At 38.0% G+C, this 16,227-nt stretch overlaps 1 protein-coding gene across 2 annotated transcripts in view; it reads left to right on the forward strand.

Annotated features, from left to right (window-relative positions):
* Positions 1–369: 369 nt before the first annotated feature.
* The window catches only part of ppp3cca (protein phosphatase 3, catalytic subunit, gamma isozyme, a), a 34,147-nt gene continuing 18,289 nt past the window's right edge, over positions 370–16,227 (forward strand). The window contains exons 1-3 of one of the 2 annotated variants that reach the window (XM_052592962.1): positions 370–1,169; positions 7,097–7,294; positions 9,588–9,712. In XM_052592962.1, coding sequence (XP_052448922.1) covers positions 1,115–1,169; positions 7,097–7,294; positions 9,588–9,712 — 378 coding nt within the window. In that variant the 5' untranslated portion in view covers positions 370–1,114. The remainder of the gene's footprint in view (positions 1,170–7,096; positions 7,295–9,587; positions 9,713–16,227) is intronic. The other variant, XM_052592963.1, reaches the window with a different exon arrangement.

Raw genomic sequence — 16,227 nt, forward strand, 5'->3', positions numbered from 1 at the left:
TCATTTACAGCTTTTGCTAACGCTGAAACCTAATTCTCTAAAATATTATGTGGAAAATATTAGGAGACTAACAATTTCCTATATTTTTTTTTATAAACATGACAAAAAAAAATGTGTTAAAAATAAAAACACATAATTAATGCACTTGACCAGTTTAGCTAGGCTAACTTTAGAAAAGAAAAGGGTGCTCCTTAAAAGTGTATCCTTTGTGGCAACAGGCCTACAGTGTGGGTTTAAAACAGTCTCGTCACATTAACTTTAACGGACTACTTTCTCTTTGCAGTATTTCTGCTTTCCTCACCAGAGCACCGCCGAGGGACCTCCAGCACGACCCACTTATGCGTCTGTTTTACGTGCTACGTCACGCCAACGCCAGCGCGTCGAGAGCCACAGCTCCGCCATATTGCAGGAAATCCGTCTGAGGTTTAGAGATTAGCGTTTAATCTGAGGAGCTGGGAACGAAAGTATGATTGGAAGGTACTGCTAGCCATATGGTTAGCTCGAGTGGGCGGGTGGATCGCGCAATCGCTGTTCTCACACGACAGGACATATGTTTATGAAGACAAATCGGCGCTTTTCGGCACGTTATTATTTTGCCGAACTCTCTTATGAGTGTCTAGCTAAACTGACGAGTTGACATTCTGACTCTGAAAAGTGGAAAATCGGATTAACGTTGAAGATTGCGCACCAAACCCTAATCATCTTGTGTCGCTGGCTCCCGCTGCCACGAGCCCAAGATATCTGGAAGAGAAAGGCTGATCGCTTGATAGATAGATCAATGTCAGCAGGAAAACACCAAGACCTGGCTCGATTCTACTAACATTAGCTTGTCAACGACGATCGGTGGTTGTGTTTCTGTCAGCGAGGGCAAGCTGGCGATGTTATTATGCTACCCTGTTACCCTGTGACCCGTGTACCCAACTGTTGTTCAGCGTTGACTAAATTAGCTGTGTTAGAGTGTTAAAGCTGCCTGCTGGTCTGAATTTGAACTGTTCTCGGACCCTCTGGAATCCCTGGCCACTTTGCGATCTCTTGTTTCTCGGACTGGCCCCAGCAAACAGGGAGGATATCTTTGGTTATTTACTGGCTAATAAATCCCGACTGAACTGAGAAGATGTCGACCAAAGAGCCGAAAGAAAAGCTGTCGACCACTGAACGAATTATTAAAAGTAAGTTCACTTCGGTTTGTATTTCATGCAGTGTCTAGACAGGCAATTACTACTGATTCTAATGGATTCCCACTCTGGTATTTTGGTCAATCATTTGATTAATTGAATAATTTCCAGGTTTTGTTGATTGCCTGCACTGTAAATCACAAGAATAACATCTTGGAGATTGCAGGTTTATTCTGACATCCAGTTAATGCAACTAACGTTATGCAATTAAATTGAATAAAGATTATTTTGTAATCTTGGCACAAGTCCTTTTGAATTGACAACAAATGATCCCATTACTCTTTCACCATGTGCACCCATTTCAACTCAAAATAGGGCATAATTTTATCTACCTGCACACCTAATTTATATTGTAAATATTAATATACAACGGATTACTTTTAAACGGTTAATTGATCAAATTGTTCAGCCATACCTGTGACTATGAAGGCGGGAGTGACCCTTGATTCTGGCTCATGTTATGTTAAATATGAAATATGAATATTTCTGTCTACACACCTGGTGTATGAGGTCATAATCATTGCATTGTTATCAGTGGTTATAGTGGGGTTTTTTTTTCCAGCATTGTGCTCCTGTCAGCCATTCTTTGCAGGGTCCTAGCATTATTTGTGGTATAAGTAATATGGGGTAAATTGAAACACACATGCTTCACATTACCTGCTTGGATCAGCTTTGAGAACTTTCCTGGAGAGAACTATGTGAATTAGCATGCAGTGGTGCTTTTTAAAAGGGGTTCAAGGCACAAACCTCCTGTAGCTCTTAATATCAGATAATGTTTCACAAGCAGGGTTATTTAACTGATTTAATATAAATATTTATTAAATATTTCATATTTTCTTATCTTATGTAATGTGTAATATTAAATCTTTTTATATAGTTTATATATTTGAATGAAAATGAGGCAGTGTGGGATAGACTTATATTCTAAGCAATACTTTATAGTTTTCACAACACATATTTCTAGAGGTTTGTCACCAGGAATTTTTGGAAAGAAAATTTCAATTCCATTTGAATGAGCAACAGTGAGGTTCAAATCTTTACTGGAATCTTTATCTGTCACTCCCAATTATTTTTAAATTTTTTGTGAAAAATTAAATCCTGTTTCATCTAACGTAGGTTATGACATGTTAGTTATACTAAACACTTTTTTTTAATGTGAAACAGATTTCAGACAGTGTTTTCGGTTAGATCCATCTGTGATGACATACATTTCTGGCTTTGTGAGAGAAAAATAGTTTCAGACTCACTGTATGCATGCTTCATTTGGACTAGGTAACCATTTTACCCAATAAGGTCAAACCAAGTAAACTTAGCCTAATGACATCTGATAATGCTCACTAACATCAGAACTGTACACTTTCTGTTGGCATTTCTCATATTTGAGTCATTGATCCCCAGATGTTACCCAAGACTAGTGTTACAGAAGCTAAAAAATTGTGACCAGTTTCTATTCTCTGTTTTTTTTCTTCTGTTTTACTTGTAGCCTGCCTAGTGTCTAGTTGTATGCAGGGCTGAAAAAGGCAGAGCCTGTCTTTGGTAACACTGAAATGCAAAGCGTTTGGTTCAGAACTGTCATATGCAAATGTGTAAACTTAGATTGAGCATCTGTGTGTCTAACCCTTCTAGCCACATATCTGTCTTTCTCAGTATGTTTTATGCCACTATGAAGGTTTAAAGCATCCTACAGAATTTTGTAGATGATGTTTCTTCACACTGGCCTTAACCCTCCACCCTCTCTTTTGAACTTTAGGGTCAGGATCTTGTTTGCAGTAGGAGGAGTCCCTAAATAAACAGCCTCTGAACCTGGAATCCCTGGCTAATTAAGGCTTTGCCTAATCTGTTCTTAGTGCTCGTACCCAGCTTACCGTCACTATTCCCAGGCTGTGTTGTGGACCTAGGGCTGCTTACGGTTTATTTATATACTCCTCAGTAGTCAGAGTATAGATAATGTTCATTTATGTCCTTATGAGAGTGAGCTCGTATTGTACAAATCCTTAACTCGGGTCAGGGGGAGTCTTCCGCTCTCACCCCTCTCTCCGTGTTATCTCCTTACTGCTTACAGTATTTTATTTAGATGTGTGACCTAATGAACATGAGCTGAAAAATGTTTTTTGACTGTAAATCTGCTGTGTTCTGCTAAGTTCAGCCTTGCGTCATGATGGCACAACTTTCTTTTTTTTTTATGGCTGTGGGAGCCATCATGCTTACTCCTGACAGAGAATATCATAATGATTTTAATGTTTGGGTTATGTCTTCATGCCAGAAGCGGAAGTGTTAGATTTTCTTCTACCATAGTCTTTAGTTATCATTTCTTCTTAAGTCACAATAAATGCTTTTGACAGACATTTCTATCCAAAGTAAAAAAAAAATGCATTTGAAGTAAATGAGATCCCATTAATTTAGTATATTTTGGCTCAATTATTTAAGTGAAAAACGTTCACTTCTGTGGTATCATCTTTTCATGCAGGAGTTTTCAAAAGTTGATTATTACTTTCTTGTTCTTGTTTCTTGCTCGCAGTTTCTGCAAAAATATTAGTCAACATAGTCATTACATGTTTTCAGCATTGATAATAACACATTTTGAGCACCAGATCAGAATATTAGAATGGTTTCTGAAGGATCATGTGACGCTGAACTGAAGACTGGACAAAGCCTAATTAAAATGTCTTCGAATTGATTGATTTGTCATTGATTCAGTTTGAACTGAAATACTTCATGAATATTGACACATCCCTAGGGTGTGGCCACCATAGATCGTATAAAAACAGTTTCTGAAGAGCATTTCTAAAGCCCAAAGTGGGTGGAACCGGTGGTCGCCTTATTTGCAGCACGTCAATCCTGGATAATCGGAAATGGGCAAAGAGGTGGGAAGTGGGTGGAGCTGGTCACTGAAACCACGCCCACCTAGATCGACAGTGGTGACAGCTGTGCCAATCCACCTGTCAAACAAAAGTGAGCACATCCTTAATTATGCAGAACTTTAAGGCTTAATATAATTTAAACGGATGAGTTATTAAAAAAGATTCACCCCCCCCCCCCCCCTCACAGTTGTCATGAAAGGAAAAATTAGCTATATAACCATTTTTTGTACCAGGCTGTAATTTTTTTTCTACTGTAAATTTGGGCATTTTAACATGGGGTCTGTGGAATTGACTTCCTTTTGGGGCCAGTCTATGAATTGCAGCCTACGTCACTTCCATGTTGGTTTCAAGAGAAAGACTGGAAAGTTGCCGCTTGGTGGCCACATAATAGAGATAGAGGCTGAACTGTGGCCATATGAAGAGATCCTTCATAAACGGTTTTGGAATGCTGGGAATTTTCGTCTGTGAACAGGAAAAGTTTGAAACCACGACATCTGTTTTAATGAGACATTTCAGTGTCGTACAGATACGCTACTGATTGGTTGTGGGATCCAGTGGCTTGATTTGAATCCCTAATGGTTGAGGGCTCAGACATTTGCTCTGGCATTCCGGGCACGTTTAATAGAACCGCCAGATTAATGGGAGCGTTGTCAAAGTCTGACTCGGTGCACCTTGCGCTTCCGCCAGACAGCTACTTGTTCCCTCTGAATGCTTTGCAGATGTCTTAAGTTACATATCCTTCAGCGTCACCAGTCACACCACAGTTTTAAAACCCACTTTCCATAAAATTAAGTTTAGCTCTGACTTCTTTTGAAACATATGGGCTCTCACTGGCTATCGATCAAGCAGACATTTGGAGCCGGAGGCTGAGCAGCCAAAATACACTATGACAGTTGCATGCAAATGAGGTCGTGGTGGAACCAGCAGCATCAACCGTAGCTTTTGTGACAGACTTGGGGGGGAAAGACTGTGCCAGTGACCCTGGCTGTTCACACAGCTTCCTGTTTTCTCTTCATGGTGTTTGAGAACTTCAACACATTCCTCACTTCATTCAGTAATTAACTCTTCAGAGGGAGCAGAGACAGAAAAGACAGATATTAGCAGCATGCTGTATTCTTGATAAATCTCTGCTATTTATTTCTAAAAACTTCTGTATACATCATCTAGAAGTTCTTAAGCTTCTAAGGAACCTTGAATCATCCAGAATTCTCATTATTGAACACATCTTGAGCCACAGCCCTTCTCTATGACAACTTCTGCACTTTTGCTGAGGGATTTGGTGAAGTTAGATTACCTGGCAGTTCAGCACAGGTGAGGGATTACTGCGAGACATCTCAGGATCCTCTCACGTCTGTGAAGGTTAAACCTGAGAGCTGAATCAATAGAATCCTCATGATACCATAACTTGTCTTATTAGCCCCAGCAGCAGCAAATGTCATGATGCTCCAGAGAGCAGGTCAAACTAATAAAGAACAGATATGAAATACACTAAGTCCTCCCCCTCCCTTAAAGGTGCATCCTTTGGAGCAAGAGTCATTAGTCTCAAGAGTCAAGAGTCATATTTGTTTTCATCAACAAACATGTGCAGTGGTTTTAGGAAATAACTTATTATTACTTTCTTGTTATGACTAATAACTTCTAAATGGCTAATAATGTACCATTTTGTATAACTTGTAAAGTTTTTTGTATTTTTTATAAATTAATTAAAATTTAATACTATGTTTTAAAATGCAGTTAGTCACAATAAAACGACAGATTGTTTTTGTATTGTGATATACATGCAAGTGTGATGAATTAATGGAGAGTAATGGACAGTAATGGAAGGAAGTTAAAACCATTTTCTGGGGTGAAAATACTAATGTGCCTAAGACTGCACTTTACAAACGACATTGTTGCTACTTTATAAAGAATGAGCATACAGTCATTCACAGAACTGATTAAAGACAGGGACAGACAACACTTATTTTAACTAAATATCAGAGTTATTGACAGAGATACAGTAGAAACATTATGTGTGGTTTTGTATTAAACAATGACCCAAATCGCGAACTACATTTATTAGCCTTAAGCCCCTTTCACACTGCACGCCCGACCCGGCATATTGCCGGAACATTGCCGGGTTGCCTTCTGTGTGAATGCAACCATGTCCTGGGATTGATTCTGGCATTGAACCCAGGTCGGGGACCTAGTAACATTGCCGGGTTCAACCCGGGACAAGTGCTGTGTGAACAAAAGCCAGATCTAATGCCGTGTAGAAGTGATGACGCGTGTTATTGCGCGACTCTTTTACCGGCTGTTTTGAAGGAAGATCAACGTTCGCGACGAAAATATATGTGCAAACTCTAATGAAGCAGAGATCAGTTTGTTCCTCAATTTCCGCGCTGACGCAGAGATCGTCTGCTTGCTTCAGTGAAAGTATAACGTGCCTAACGTTTTCGACTCGTACATTACACGTCACGCCCTAATGTCATGTGTCGTTACGGGATCTTTACGGGTTGTGTGTGAAAGCACACACATATCCCGGGTAATCACTGGCAGTGTGAAAGTGCAAAACCTAGCGACCCGGGAACAATTGCCGGAACACTTTACCTGTGTATTTGCCGGAATGGCAGTGTGAAAGGGCCTTTAGAGTAAGGGAAGCACAACTCGGGAAATGAGAGCATCCAAGGAGTGTGTGAAAGCTATGGATTTATTTTAAATCTTTTTAATGTTCTTTAATGTTATCCTCTTTAGGATTTTATTTATTTATTTATTTTTATAGAAGTATCAGTTTAGGCACCAGTATCATATAAAACCCAGTTGATACCCAACCCTACCCCGAACTTGTTAAATGGGGTGTATGCCTATTAATTTCTCCATTTAAAAAGTGATTTATTAATATCGTTTGAATAATTAAATTACCTTTTATTAACCTTAACTCTTTTATATTGGCTCTTTATCACTCGTAGTGGGCTTTTGCACTATGACTGAAGCTTGTTTTCCATACTTGCAGTTGCCTTGTTAATTTTGTAAAAATGACACATATTGTCAACTGATATTTTGCTCTTATTGTACCTACAGCAGTCCCACTGCCCCCTCACCAGCGGCTGACAGTGAAGGACCTATTTGTGGATGGTAAACCCAATGCTGAGATACTGAAGAACCATTTGATCAAAGAGGGACGAGTGGAGGAGGACGTTGCACTGCGCATCATAAACGAGGGTGCCAACATCCTTAGGCAGGAGAAGTGCATGCTAGAGGTGGAGGCACCAATCACTGGTAAGAAAGCAAGAGCATCTTTAGTAGGGCTTGAGGGAGATGACCATCTGTCTTTATTAAAATGCTAGGGGTGCTCCGATCACGATCGGCTGATCGTTATGCGCATCTCGTCAGTAAAGCCGGTTCTCTAATCAGCGGTAAATTCCATCAGGTGCGTGATTTCACATAGAGCAGCTGTTACTACGCAGAGCCGTTGTTAACTGAGAAGATGTGCCAATAAACGCTGAAAATTAACGTGATTTGCGCATCTTCTCTATTAACAACGGCTCTGTGTAGTAACAGCTGCTCTATGTGAAATCACGCACCTGATGGAATTAACGGCTGATTAGAAAACCGGCTTTACTGACGAGATGCGTATAACGATCGGCCGATCGTGATCGGAACACCCCTATAAAATGCATTTTGTTCTGACTTTGGTTTTGTTTTGCTAAGATTCCTAAGAAAAAATGCTCCAAAAAAGAAGGTGTTTTTCCTCTTGGAAACTTCATGCAACATTTCAGATATTCATTTATTACACTTCATTGGCATCAGTGTGTGAACCTTTAGCCAACAATAAAATAATAAATCATAAAACGATTGGTTTGGTTGATAAGTAACTTTCAAGTAGGCCCGTACTCCATCTGTGAAGAGTTTTCATCAGGCACACTATATTGGCATTGCTGTTGAGTTCTTTGCAGAGAATACCTGATTTAGTGTTACAAACAGTCACTGTGGAGAATCAGCTGTGGCAAACTTATTTGGAGATACTGTCTGCAGATCAGTGGAGCGCAACACAGGAAACAGTCTAGGATTCTGCAGCAGAATGTGGTCAGTGATTCTTCAGTGGACTCTAGAGGGATGTGCAAAAACTCTAAAGGAAGACTTTCATATTATGTTTGGTTTTGAGTGCACCTGCCACTTTACTTTTTACATTCAACTTTACTATTAAAAATTAAGGATGAATGATTTAAGGGTTGCAGCTTTTAAATAGATTTTTAATTGATCGATTGGTTTTCTATCAGTTGGGCAATATAAGATATTTAGTTGTGCATGCTCATTCCCCCTATTTACTTTTGTTGTCATCTAAAGTTAACTTTTTTAAAAACACTACTGATATAAGAACACTGTTAAATGTAATTTTAACAGATCTTAAAATGAATTTCAGTTTTTTTCTAGTGTTGTCAAATCGATTATTTGCATCCGGAATAAAAGTGTGTGTTTACATAATATGTCTGCGTGTACGGTGTATATGTGCCTATTTAAGAAATATATGTAATATATATTATTTACGTATAATAAACCTGTATAATATTATATTACAGTATGTATAATGTGCATTTATTTTATATAGAATAAACTTATATTTCTTAAATATATACATGTATGTGTATGTGTATTTAAATATACACAGTACACACACATATATATATATATATATATATATAATGTAAATAACACAAACTTTTATTTTGGATGCTATTAATCGATTTGACAGTACTAGTTACTTTACTGTAAATTTGTATTGCCTAAATTCACCTCTAGCTTTAGTTTTGCTTTAGTTTTAAATTTACTTGAAAATAATTTGTGATATCTCCTATAATCTCCTATAATCTGACCAATCTGGTCACTCTGGTTTATGAGAAATTGCATAATAGTAAATTAGTTAGCTTTTGCGTCTTTTATTTGACAGATAGATAGAAGAGAGTGACAGGAAATCGTATAATGGGAATTTACTGATTATACGCAAGAATCTGCATCGCATCTGGGTAATCTAAAATTCAGATGGGTCTTATCAGTGACAAACAGAGCCTGTTAAACGTACTCAATTATTTGATGAAGATGTTGTGCTTCAAGGTTTAATTCTTCGAGATGTTGTGTGTGTCATGTCACAGTATTTAATGATGCTGATAAATTAGAGCTCATCTGTCCTCTACAGATATTGCTGCCTTTGGAAACAAATGAATAGATGTCACAAACCCCTCTGGCTCTAGATACAGCCTGTTTTATAAATGGATCCAGCCTCTGTATTTTCAGATATAGTGTCGGTGTTGCTAAGTGACAGTGTAGGCTTGTACATGTGGCCGTTGCTGGCTAGATGATGCAGGTAGGATGGATTTAAGTGAAGTGTTTGGTCTCCGTCCAGTCCATTATCTCCATGGCATTTGCTTTTAATATGACGTGATACAAAAAACCTTTTATCGTTTCACTTTGCTTACAGTTGCCATTGATTTCAGTCTGAGGCAGGCATTGAGTATCACTCACTGAAAGTGATGTATCATGTTATGCTTTTGTTGTGCTTCCCTTTTTCCTGTAGTATGTGGTGATGTTCACGGACAGTTCTTCGACCTCATGAAGCTCTTTGAAGTTGGTGGCTCCCCCGACAACACGCGCTATCTCTTCCTGGGCGATTATGTGGACAGAGGATACTTCAGTATTGAGGTGAGTGCGTGTTCTTAAATGATCTACAATAAGAGGCCCACATGGAATCTGCACCTGCAGAAATCCGCTTCACAGATTCCCTCTGGACAGTGAAACCCTGTTATTTAAAGATTTCTACATGTCCACAGTCCAATTATTTGTTTTATTTTTTTATATTTAGGCTAATATGTTGATGTATTTAGCCTCTAAGCGCCTAAGTGTGTAGTACCCACAGCTTTAAACACATTTTTTTCTTTTTTCTTGCCAATATACTGCCATTGAAAAGCTTTTTGAATGATTTTGAAAGAAATCTCTTATGCTCACCAAGGCTGCACTTATTTGCTCAAAAATACAGTAAAAATTTGATTTGGTGCTCAAGAAACATTTCTTATTATTATCATCAAAATTGACAACAGTTGTGTTGCTTAAAAAGATGTTGATATTTGAAAGCACCAAAACAAACATGCCCATGGCCCAACAGGACCTCGCCCCTTTTGTGATAACTCCGCCCCACATTTACAACTCTGGCAGCGACAACGGCTGAATTTCCTATGCCTGCCAGCCAAGCATATTCAAGCAAAAGCCAACACAGAATATTTGAATATAATAAATCATCATAACTCACCTACAAAGAATAAACAAAGCAACATCTGCATCCAAATCCAGGTCTTCCTGCTCCTTGAGTCCTTTCAACCACCTGAAGCTGCTCCAGTATTTATATGGGTCCTACCTCTTGCCTGATCGTAACCCTTCTTTTAAATGTTTTGTTCCTCTGAAATTTTCCTCTTTTTTTTTTTTTTGTTTTTTTTTTGTTTTGTTTTTATCTGCCATCTCTCGCTATCTTAGTCAATCTGCTAATATCTGTCCTGTGCACTCACTGAGCTCTCTCTTCTCCTTATCATTTCTAGACACACCGCTTACTGCTGATTGGCTGCGAGTTTGTTTTGGGGCTTGGTCCGACACTAGTCGAAAGTGTTTTTCAAAAATCGCTTAGTGCACCTTTAATATTTTTGTTGAAACTGTGATGAGTTTTTGTCACGATTGCTTGATGAACAAAGTTAAAAACGAGCAGCATTGGTTTAAAATAAAAATCCTTTGTAACCTTATTAAATAAATGCCTTTACGATCACTTTTGATTTCATGTGTCATTGCTGAATAATTTCTTAAAAAAAAACACTTACTGACCTCAAACTTTTGAAAGCTAGTGTATCAGTGCATATTCTATCTAGGCCGCTAAGTAAGAGTATTATTTTTGTTCAGTCTATGCACAGTTTAACAATATCCTTACCCTAACACCAGTGTTTTTCCTAATACTTGAGTATTATATTTTTTCACTGTTTGTGATAGTTCCAATGGGGATATGTATTTGCATGCAAGGCTGGGTTCATTCTTACTTGGCTGAGAATCTGACATCTTCTCTGAACCATCTGTTAAGGCATTATCACTGGCTACACTGCCACATTACCAACAGTGCATCAACTGCCACACATAAGCACAAAAGAGAGGTAAAGCAGATTATACCATAATATCTCCAGTAAAGATTTGCTGGTCAACAATTGCATTTAGTCGTGTAGTTTCTAGACTTTTCTTTGGAGAAACTGTCATTTTTACCATAGTTACAGCGGCTGGTCAGAAAGGATGAGGTATTATGATTTGCTTTGCCTTTGTAACATTGAGCAGATCAAGGGAAAAAGCTGAGTTGTAGGGCTGTTCGATTCCATATTTTTTAATCGACTCCTTGATTCCTGGTTCTAGCATTAACCCTGGAGTCAATTCTTTAGTGTTGTTTTCGATTATTTTTCTATTTTTAAAGATTGGAGAAATATGTTCACTTCACACTGTGGCTTCATGATATGAAGGCTTACTTAGTATTCAGTATTTATTATAAACACATATTATGTCTATTGTGTAGTCCAGAGCTTAAAATGTTCCCTTGTGAACAGCAGAGCATGGTTTATTCTTTTTATATACTTTGGACATCCAGAACAAATTCGTGTTTGTAAACTATGGTTATTGTCAGTGGTGGAAATGGCCAAAAATCACTGGGGGAGCTCAAAGTTGGGGTAACTTTTAGACGACCTTTCAGATTAATTTCATGATTAAAAACCTTTATAATCTATAACATTAAACTTATTTCATGTTTGCTCTAAACCATATACTTTTTAGGTATCAAGATCAAAGGCACCCTGTGTAGTTATAATTAGAACATTTTCTTTTGCTTTTAATTATAGCAATACTTTCAATTAGTATAATAAGACACAATCAGGAAGCATAAGGTACCAAATAAATGAAATCAGTATAAAAAACAATTTCTTTGCGCTACAGAGGTGGCACAGAAGAACACAAAAGTGGTATTTAGGTATATCCACAGACTGTTTAATGAGGCTTCGAGGTGTCATGAAAGCATTTAAATTTATAATAACAATGTTATGTGATGAATGTTTTATCATAATCATAGGTCTTCAACCCTACTCCTGGGGACCTACTGTCCTGCAGAGTTCAAGTCAAGGTCTTCAAGATCACTTGAAAAGTCCCAGGCCAGATGTGCTGAAGCAGGTTGGAAATAAACTTTGCAGGCCAGTGGGTCCCCAGGAACAGAGTTGACCTATATTTTAAATAAATGTATGAATATAGAGATTGAATTATTTAAATGGGTGGCGACAAGTCACTGTCTTTGTCACTGAATCATTAATTCAGTCGATTTGTTCAAACAGCTGATTCATTCAGGCAAGAAGCAAGTGACAATAAGTGTTCAAAAAAAAAAAAAAGTGTTCAAAAAGATTCATTCAAAAATTATTGTTATATGTTTTGCTACGTTTATGTGAGACTCCTTTGCCCGCAGCCCCCCCCCCCCCCTTAATTTCCAGCCCTGGGTAGTGTAGCAAAACCATGGATAATTTGTGGTTACCATGGATTTACTTTAGTAACAATAGTTTTTTTTTCCCTTCCGTTTTCTTCAAAATGGTTTAAAGGCTGAAACGTGAAGGTCATGATCATTAAACTTTGTGTTTTTGTGAAAACCTGTATTTGAACTGTAAATCATGCTTTTTACAATACTTTTACACTTTAATGTTACCATAGATAATGCCCTTCCCTGCTTATATTGTATTAATTTTATTTGTGCAGGTTTTAAAAAAGGTCTTAAGTCTTACGTTTGAACTTTAAAATCCTGCAAAAACCCTGTGTAAGCTAATATAAATTTGTCGTATACTATTCTACATGCAGGATCACAGAAAGAAATGGAGACAATTAACCTCTCTAACTTAAGTGAATAAAAGGTAATAGTCAGCAATATTGAATGTTTCAGTGTGACAACCTATCACACTGAGTTGTAGAAACGATAACATAAAAGAATGTCTACTATATATGTGTGTATATTACCAATTTATTTAAACAATCTGAAAGAAACGTTTTGCAGATAGACTTCCCATCACTATTAGCCTTAGAATTCTGAGATTCTAAGCTTTGCAATGCATTCTTCAATTCTGTTCAAGTTTATTTGTATAGCACTTATCACGGTTCAAATTGTTTCGAAGCAACTTTACAGAAAATGTAGTTTCTACAATATTTAATAGGAGCTTATGAGTGGTGACTGTCAGTTAATGTACATATGGCAGAAATGTACGGAAGAATCAATTAAAGGGTTAATTCACCCAAAAATGAAAATAAGCTTGTTTTACTCACCCTCGAGGCATTCTAGGTGTATCTCTCTCGCGCTCTCTCTCACGCGCTCTCTGCGAATCACGTTCGTCAAGGGCCGGGGAGCAGCTGGCCCATACAGTTAATGAATAACGGATCAACTACAACAGCCTACATCGCACATCATGCGATGTGACTATCGTACATCGCGATATCGATGCTTAAACGACACATTGTCCAGCCCTAATATCTGCAAAGTTACAGAGCTGAAAGTTCAGTGCAAACAGAGATATCTGTCTTTTAAAATTCTGGAAAATTCCTACAAAAATGGCCGGTAGGGACTACAACAAGTTAAGGCTTTGGCCACACCTTACTATATAGCAAACCAAAACTGGAGAGTCCTGCGATAGTCAAACGCAAGAACAAAAGCGACTTGAGCACGTATTTACCACGGTAAAACACAGTAAGTGAAACTGCTGAAGGAAACAACTCTTTCAGTAATTTAGTGGGTACAGGATCTAGCAGGCATGCTGTTTGTTTAGATGCAGTTTTAAGTTTATTTAGCTCTTGCTGTCCTATAGTTGTTAAGCATTGCAGTTTGTCTTTGGGTGCGATGAATGATTCCTAATACCTCTGGATCATCAAATCATTTCCCAGCCCTATTGAGTTGAAGTGAAGGAGTGTGGCAGCTGGGGATTTATCTTTATATGTGTGCATATGATATTGTTGTTATATAATAATAATAATAATAATAATAATAATAAAGTAATATTCTGATTAACTAACCAAAAAAATTTGCATTGCATAATGTGAAACGGTCCATTTTGAATCTCCCAATTTACTCAAGCTGCTACTTTTCATGTGATTGGTTGGCTTTGGTAAATGTAGGCTCTGCAAGTTCACTAAATGTTACTCTTAAAAGAGAAAACATGAAATTGCAGGAGCTGTGGATGCTTAATTATGGAGAACAGAGGTATCCGAGACCTTGTTAAGCTGTATGGTAAATGACCTCTCTTTCTCAGTCTGTCTCATTTGGATGTGTCACTAGAGGAGTTGTCTGACTGGAGCTATTTGATAACTTGCCAGACACTGTACCCTTTCAAAAGAGATGAGTCATAGAGCATTAAAGCGTGGAACACTTCGCTTGTTGCGAGTCTCTGCTGACATGACTGATGTCACTGACCACTCACACTTGGATCCTGGGAGGGGTTTATTAGTTGGACATTAAGGGTCATTCATGCAGTGACTTGCATGCAGTTATTTATTTTCATTAACACATTTAAGAGCCGTTGTTAACTGAGAAGACACGCCAATAAATGCTGAAAATGAAGTGGATTTGTGCATTTTCTCTATTAACAATGGCTCTGTGTAGTAACAGCTGCTCTATGTGAAATCACGCACCTGATGGAATTAACCGCTGATTAGAGACCCGGCTTTACTGACGCGATGCGCATAACGATTGGCCGATCGTGATCGGAGCACCCCTACTGTGTGTGTGTGTGTGTGTGTGTGTGTGTGTGTGTGTAATGTGTGTAGTAACATTCAAAATATGGGTCGATAAGGTTTTTTAAAAATGGTTAAATCTAAAATACAGTAAAAACTGAAACATTTTTTGCAATTTAGCTATTAAATATATTAAATATATGAAAATAGAAAACTGTTTCTATTCAGGTTGTTTAAAGTCTGAATTGTCTTGGGTAGCTAAATCATTCAAGTTCACACAGACTTTCTTTCTAAATCGTTTAATACTGTTTATGCATCAGTGAATCAAGCCAGTGACTAAACGATCAACTTCACGTTGTTTCTCTTAGTAGCATGAAACAAATCTGTTATTTAAATTGTGATTTAACTACAGAGAGCGATCAAAGAACGCTCGCTTTTTTCCGGAGCTGTTACACATCGCGAGTATATCTGCACACTTGCCCAAACTGCCGTTACAATGAATGACGCCGTTATGCTGCACAACGGAGCTCTTACTGTATTCATGTGTTTGCTGTTAGCTGTGGTGAAAGCATTTTGTGCGATAAAAAATATATATATATATATATATATATAAAATTTGAGAGGGGTTCCACATGAACGCATTTCGTATGCAAAGATGTCAGCCAATCACAACAGTTGTGGTTTACTCGGAGTCTCACAGCAGACACGCCCCTTCAAACAGAGCATTCAAGCCAGAGGGCTAATGTCAGGATCTAAAAATGCTTTTTATTTCTAAATTTTAAATGCAAAAATCATACTAACAATATAAGTACACCTAAGGAAACATTAAAAAGCATTTAAAGAAAAGGAAATAATCCATGTCATCTAAGTTTTGACTCCTGCTCAAAATAATGAACTAATATAACAACATTGACCAAAAAAGCCACAAAAATCCCGTGGACACTTCTGGAATCCCGGAAAATAAAAAGATGCACTCTGAACAATCAAAGGAGAGTTCACTCGCATGTGACTTGTATTAACAAAGTTTGGTCTGTTTTTGTAAATATGGCCTTGTGAATGTGAATGGAACCAAGATGAAATTGCAACATTGTAGCGATTTAACCCCCGGTTTCGAAACAAAGCAATCGATCTATCCAGGTGTAAAACCCCCCTCAGAATTCATTCAGGAACTGAAAGTCTCAGAATTCTGTGAATTCCTCTCATTTGAAACGACATAGCAAAAAATGTTATCTGCTATTCAGCAATGATAGCCTTTGTTCAGGTCCTCTTCTCATAGCCACTATTACCTGCAATTTTCAGCACATTATTCCTCTTGCGTAGGCTCTGGTTCCAGCTCTCGGCACTGTTGCATCCCACTTCCCGCTCGCACCCTCCTCCGTGTCTATTATTTCACATGTCATTTAAATGCACACCTGTCGTCCTTGGTTACCTTGGTGTCCTGTTCTCCCCACATT

Source organism: Carassius gibelio, chromosome A5 (genome assembly GCF_023724105.1).
Source record: "Carassius gibelio isolate Cgi1373 ecotype wild population from Czech Republic chromosome A5, carGib1.2-hapl.c, whole genome shotgun sequence".
NCBI classification, from domain to species: domain Eukaryota; kingdom Metazoa; phylum Chordata; class Actinopteri; order Cypriniformes; family Cyprinidae; genus Carassius; species Carassius gibelio.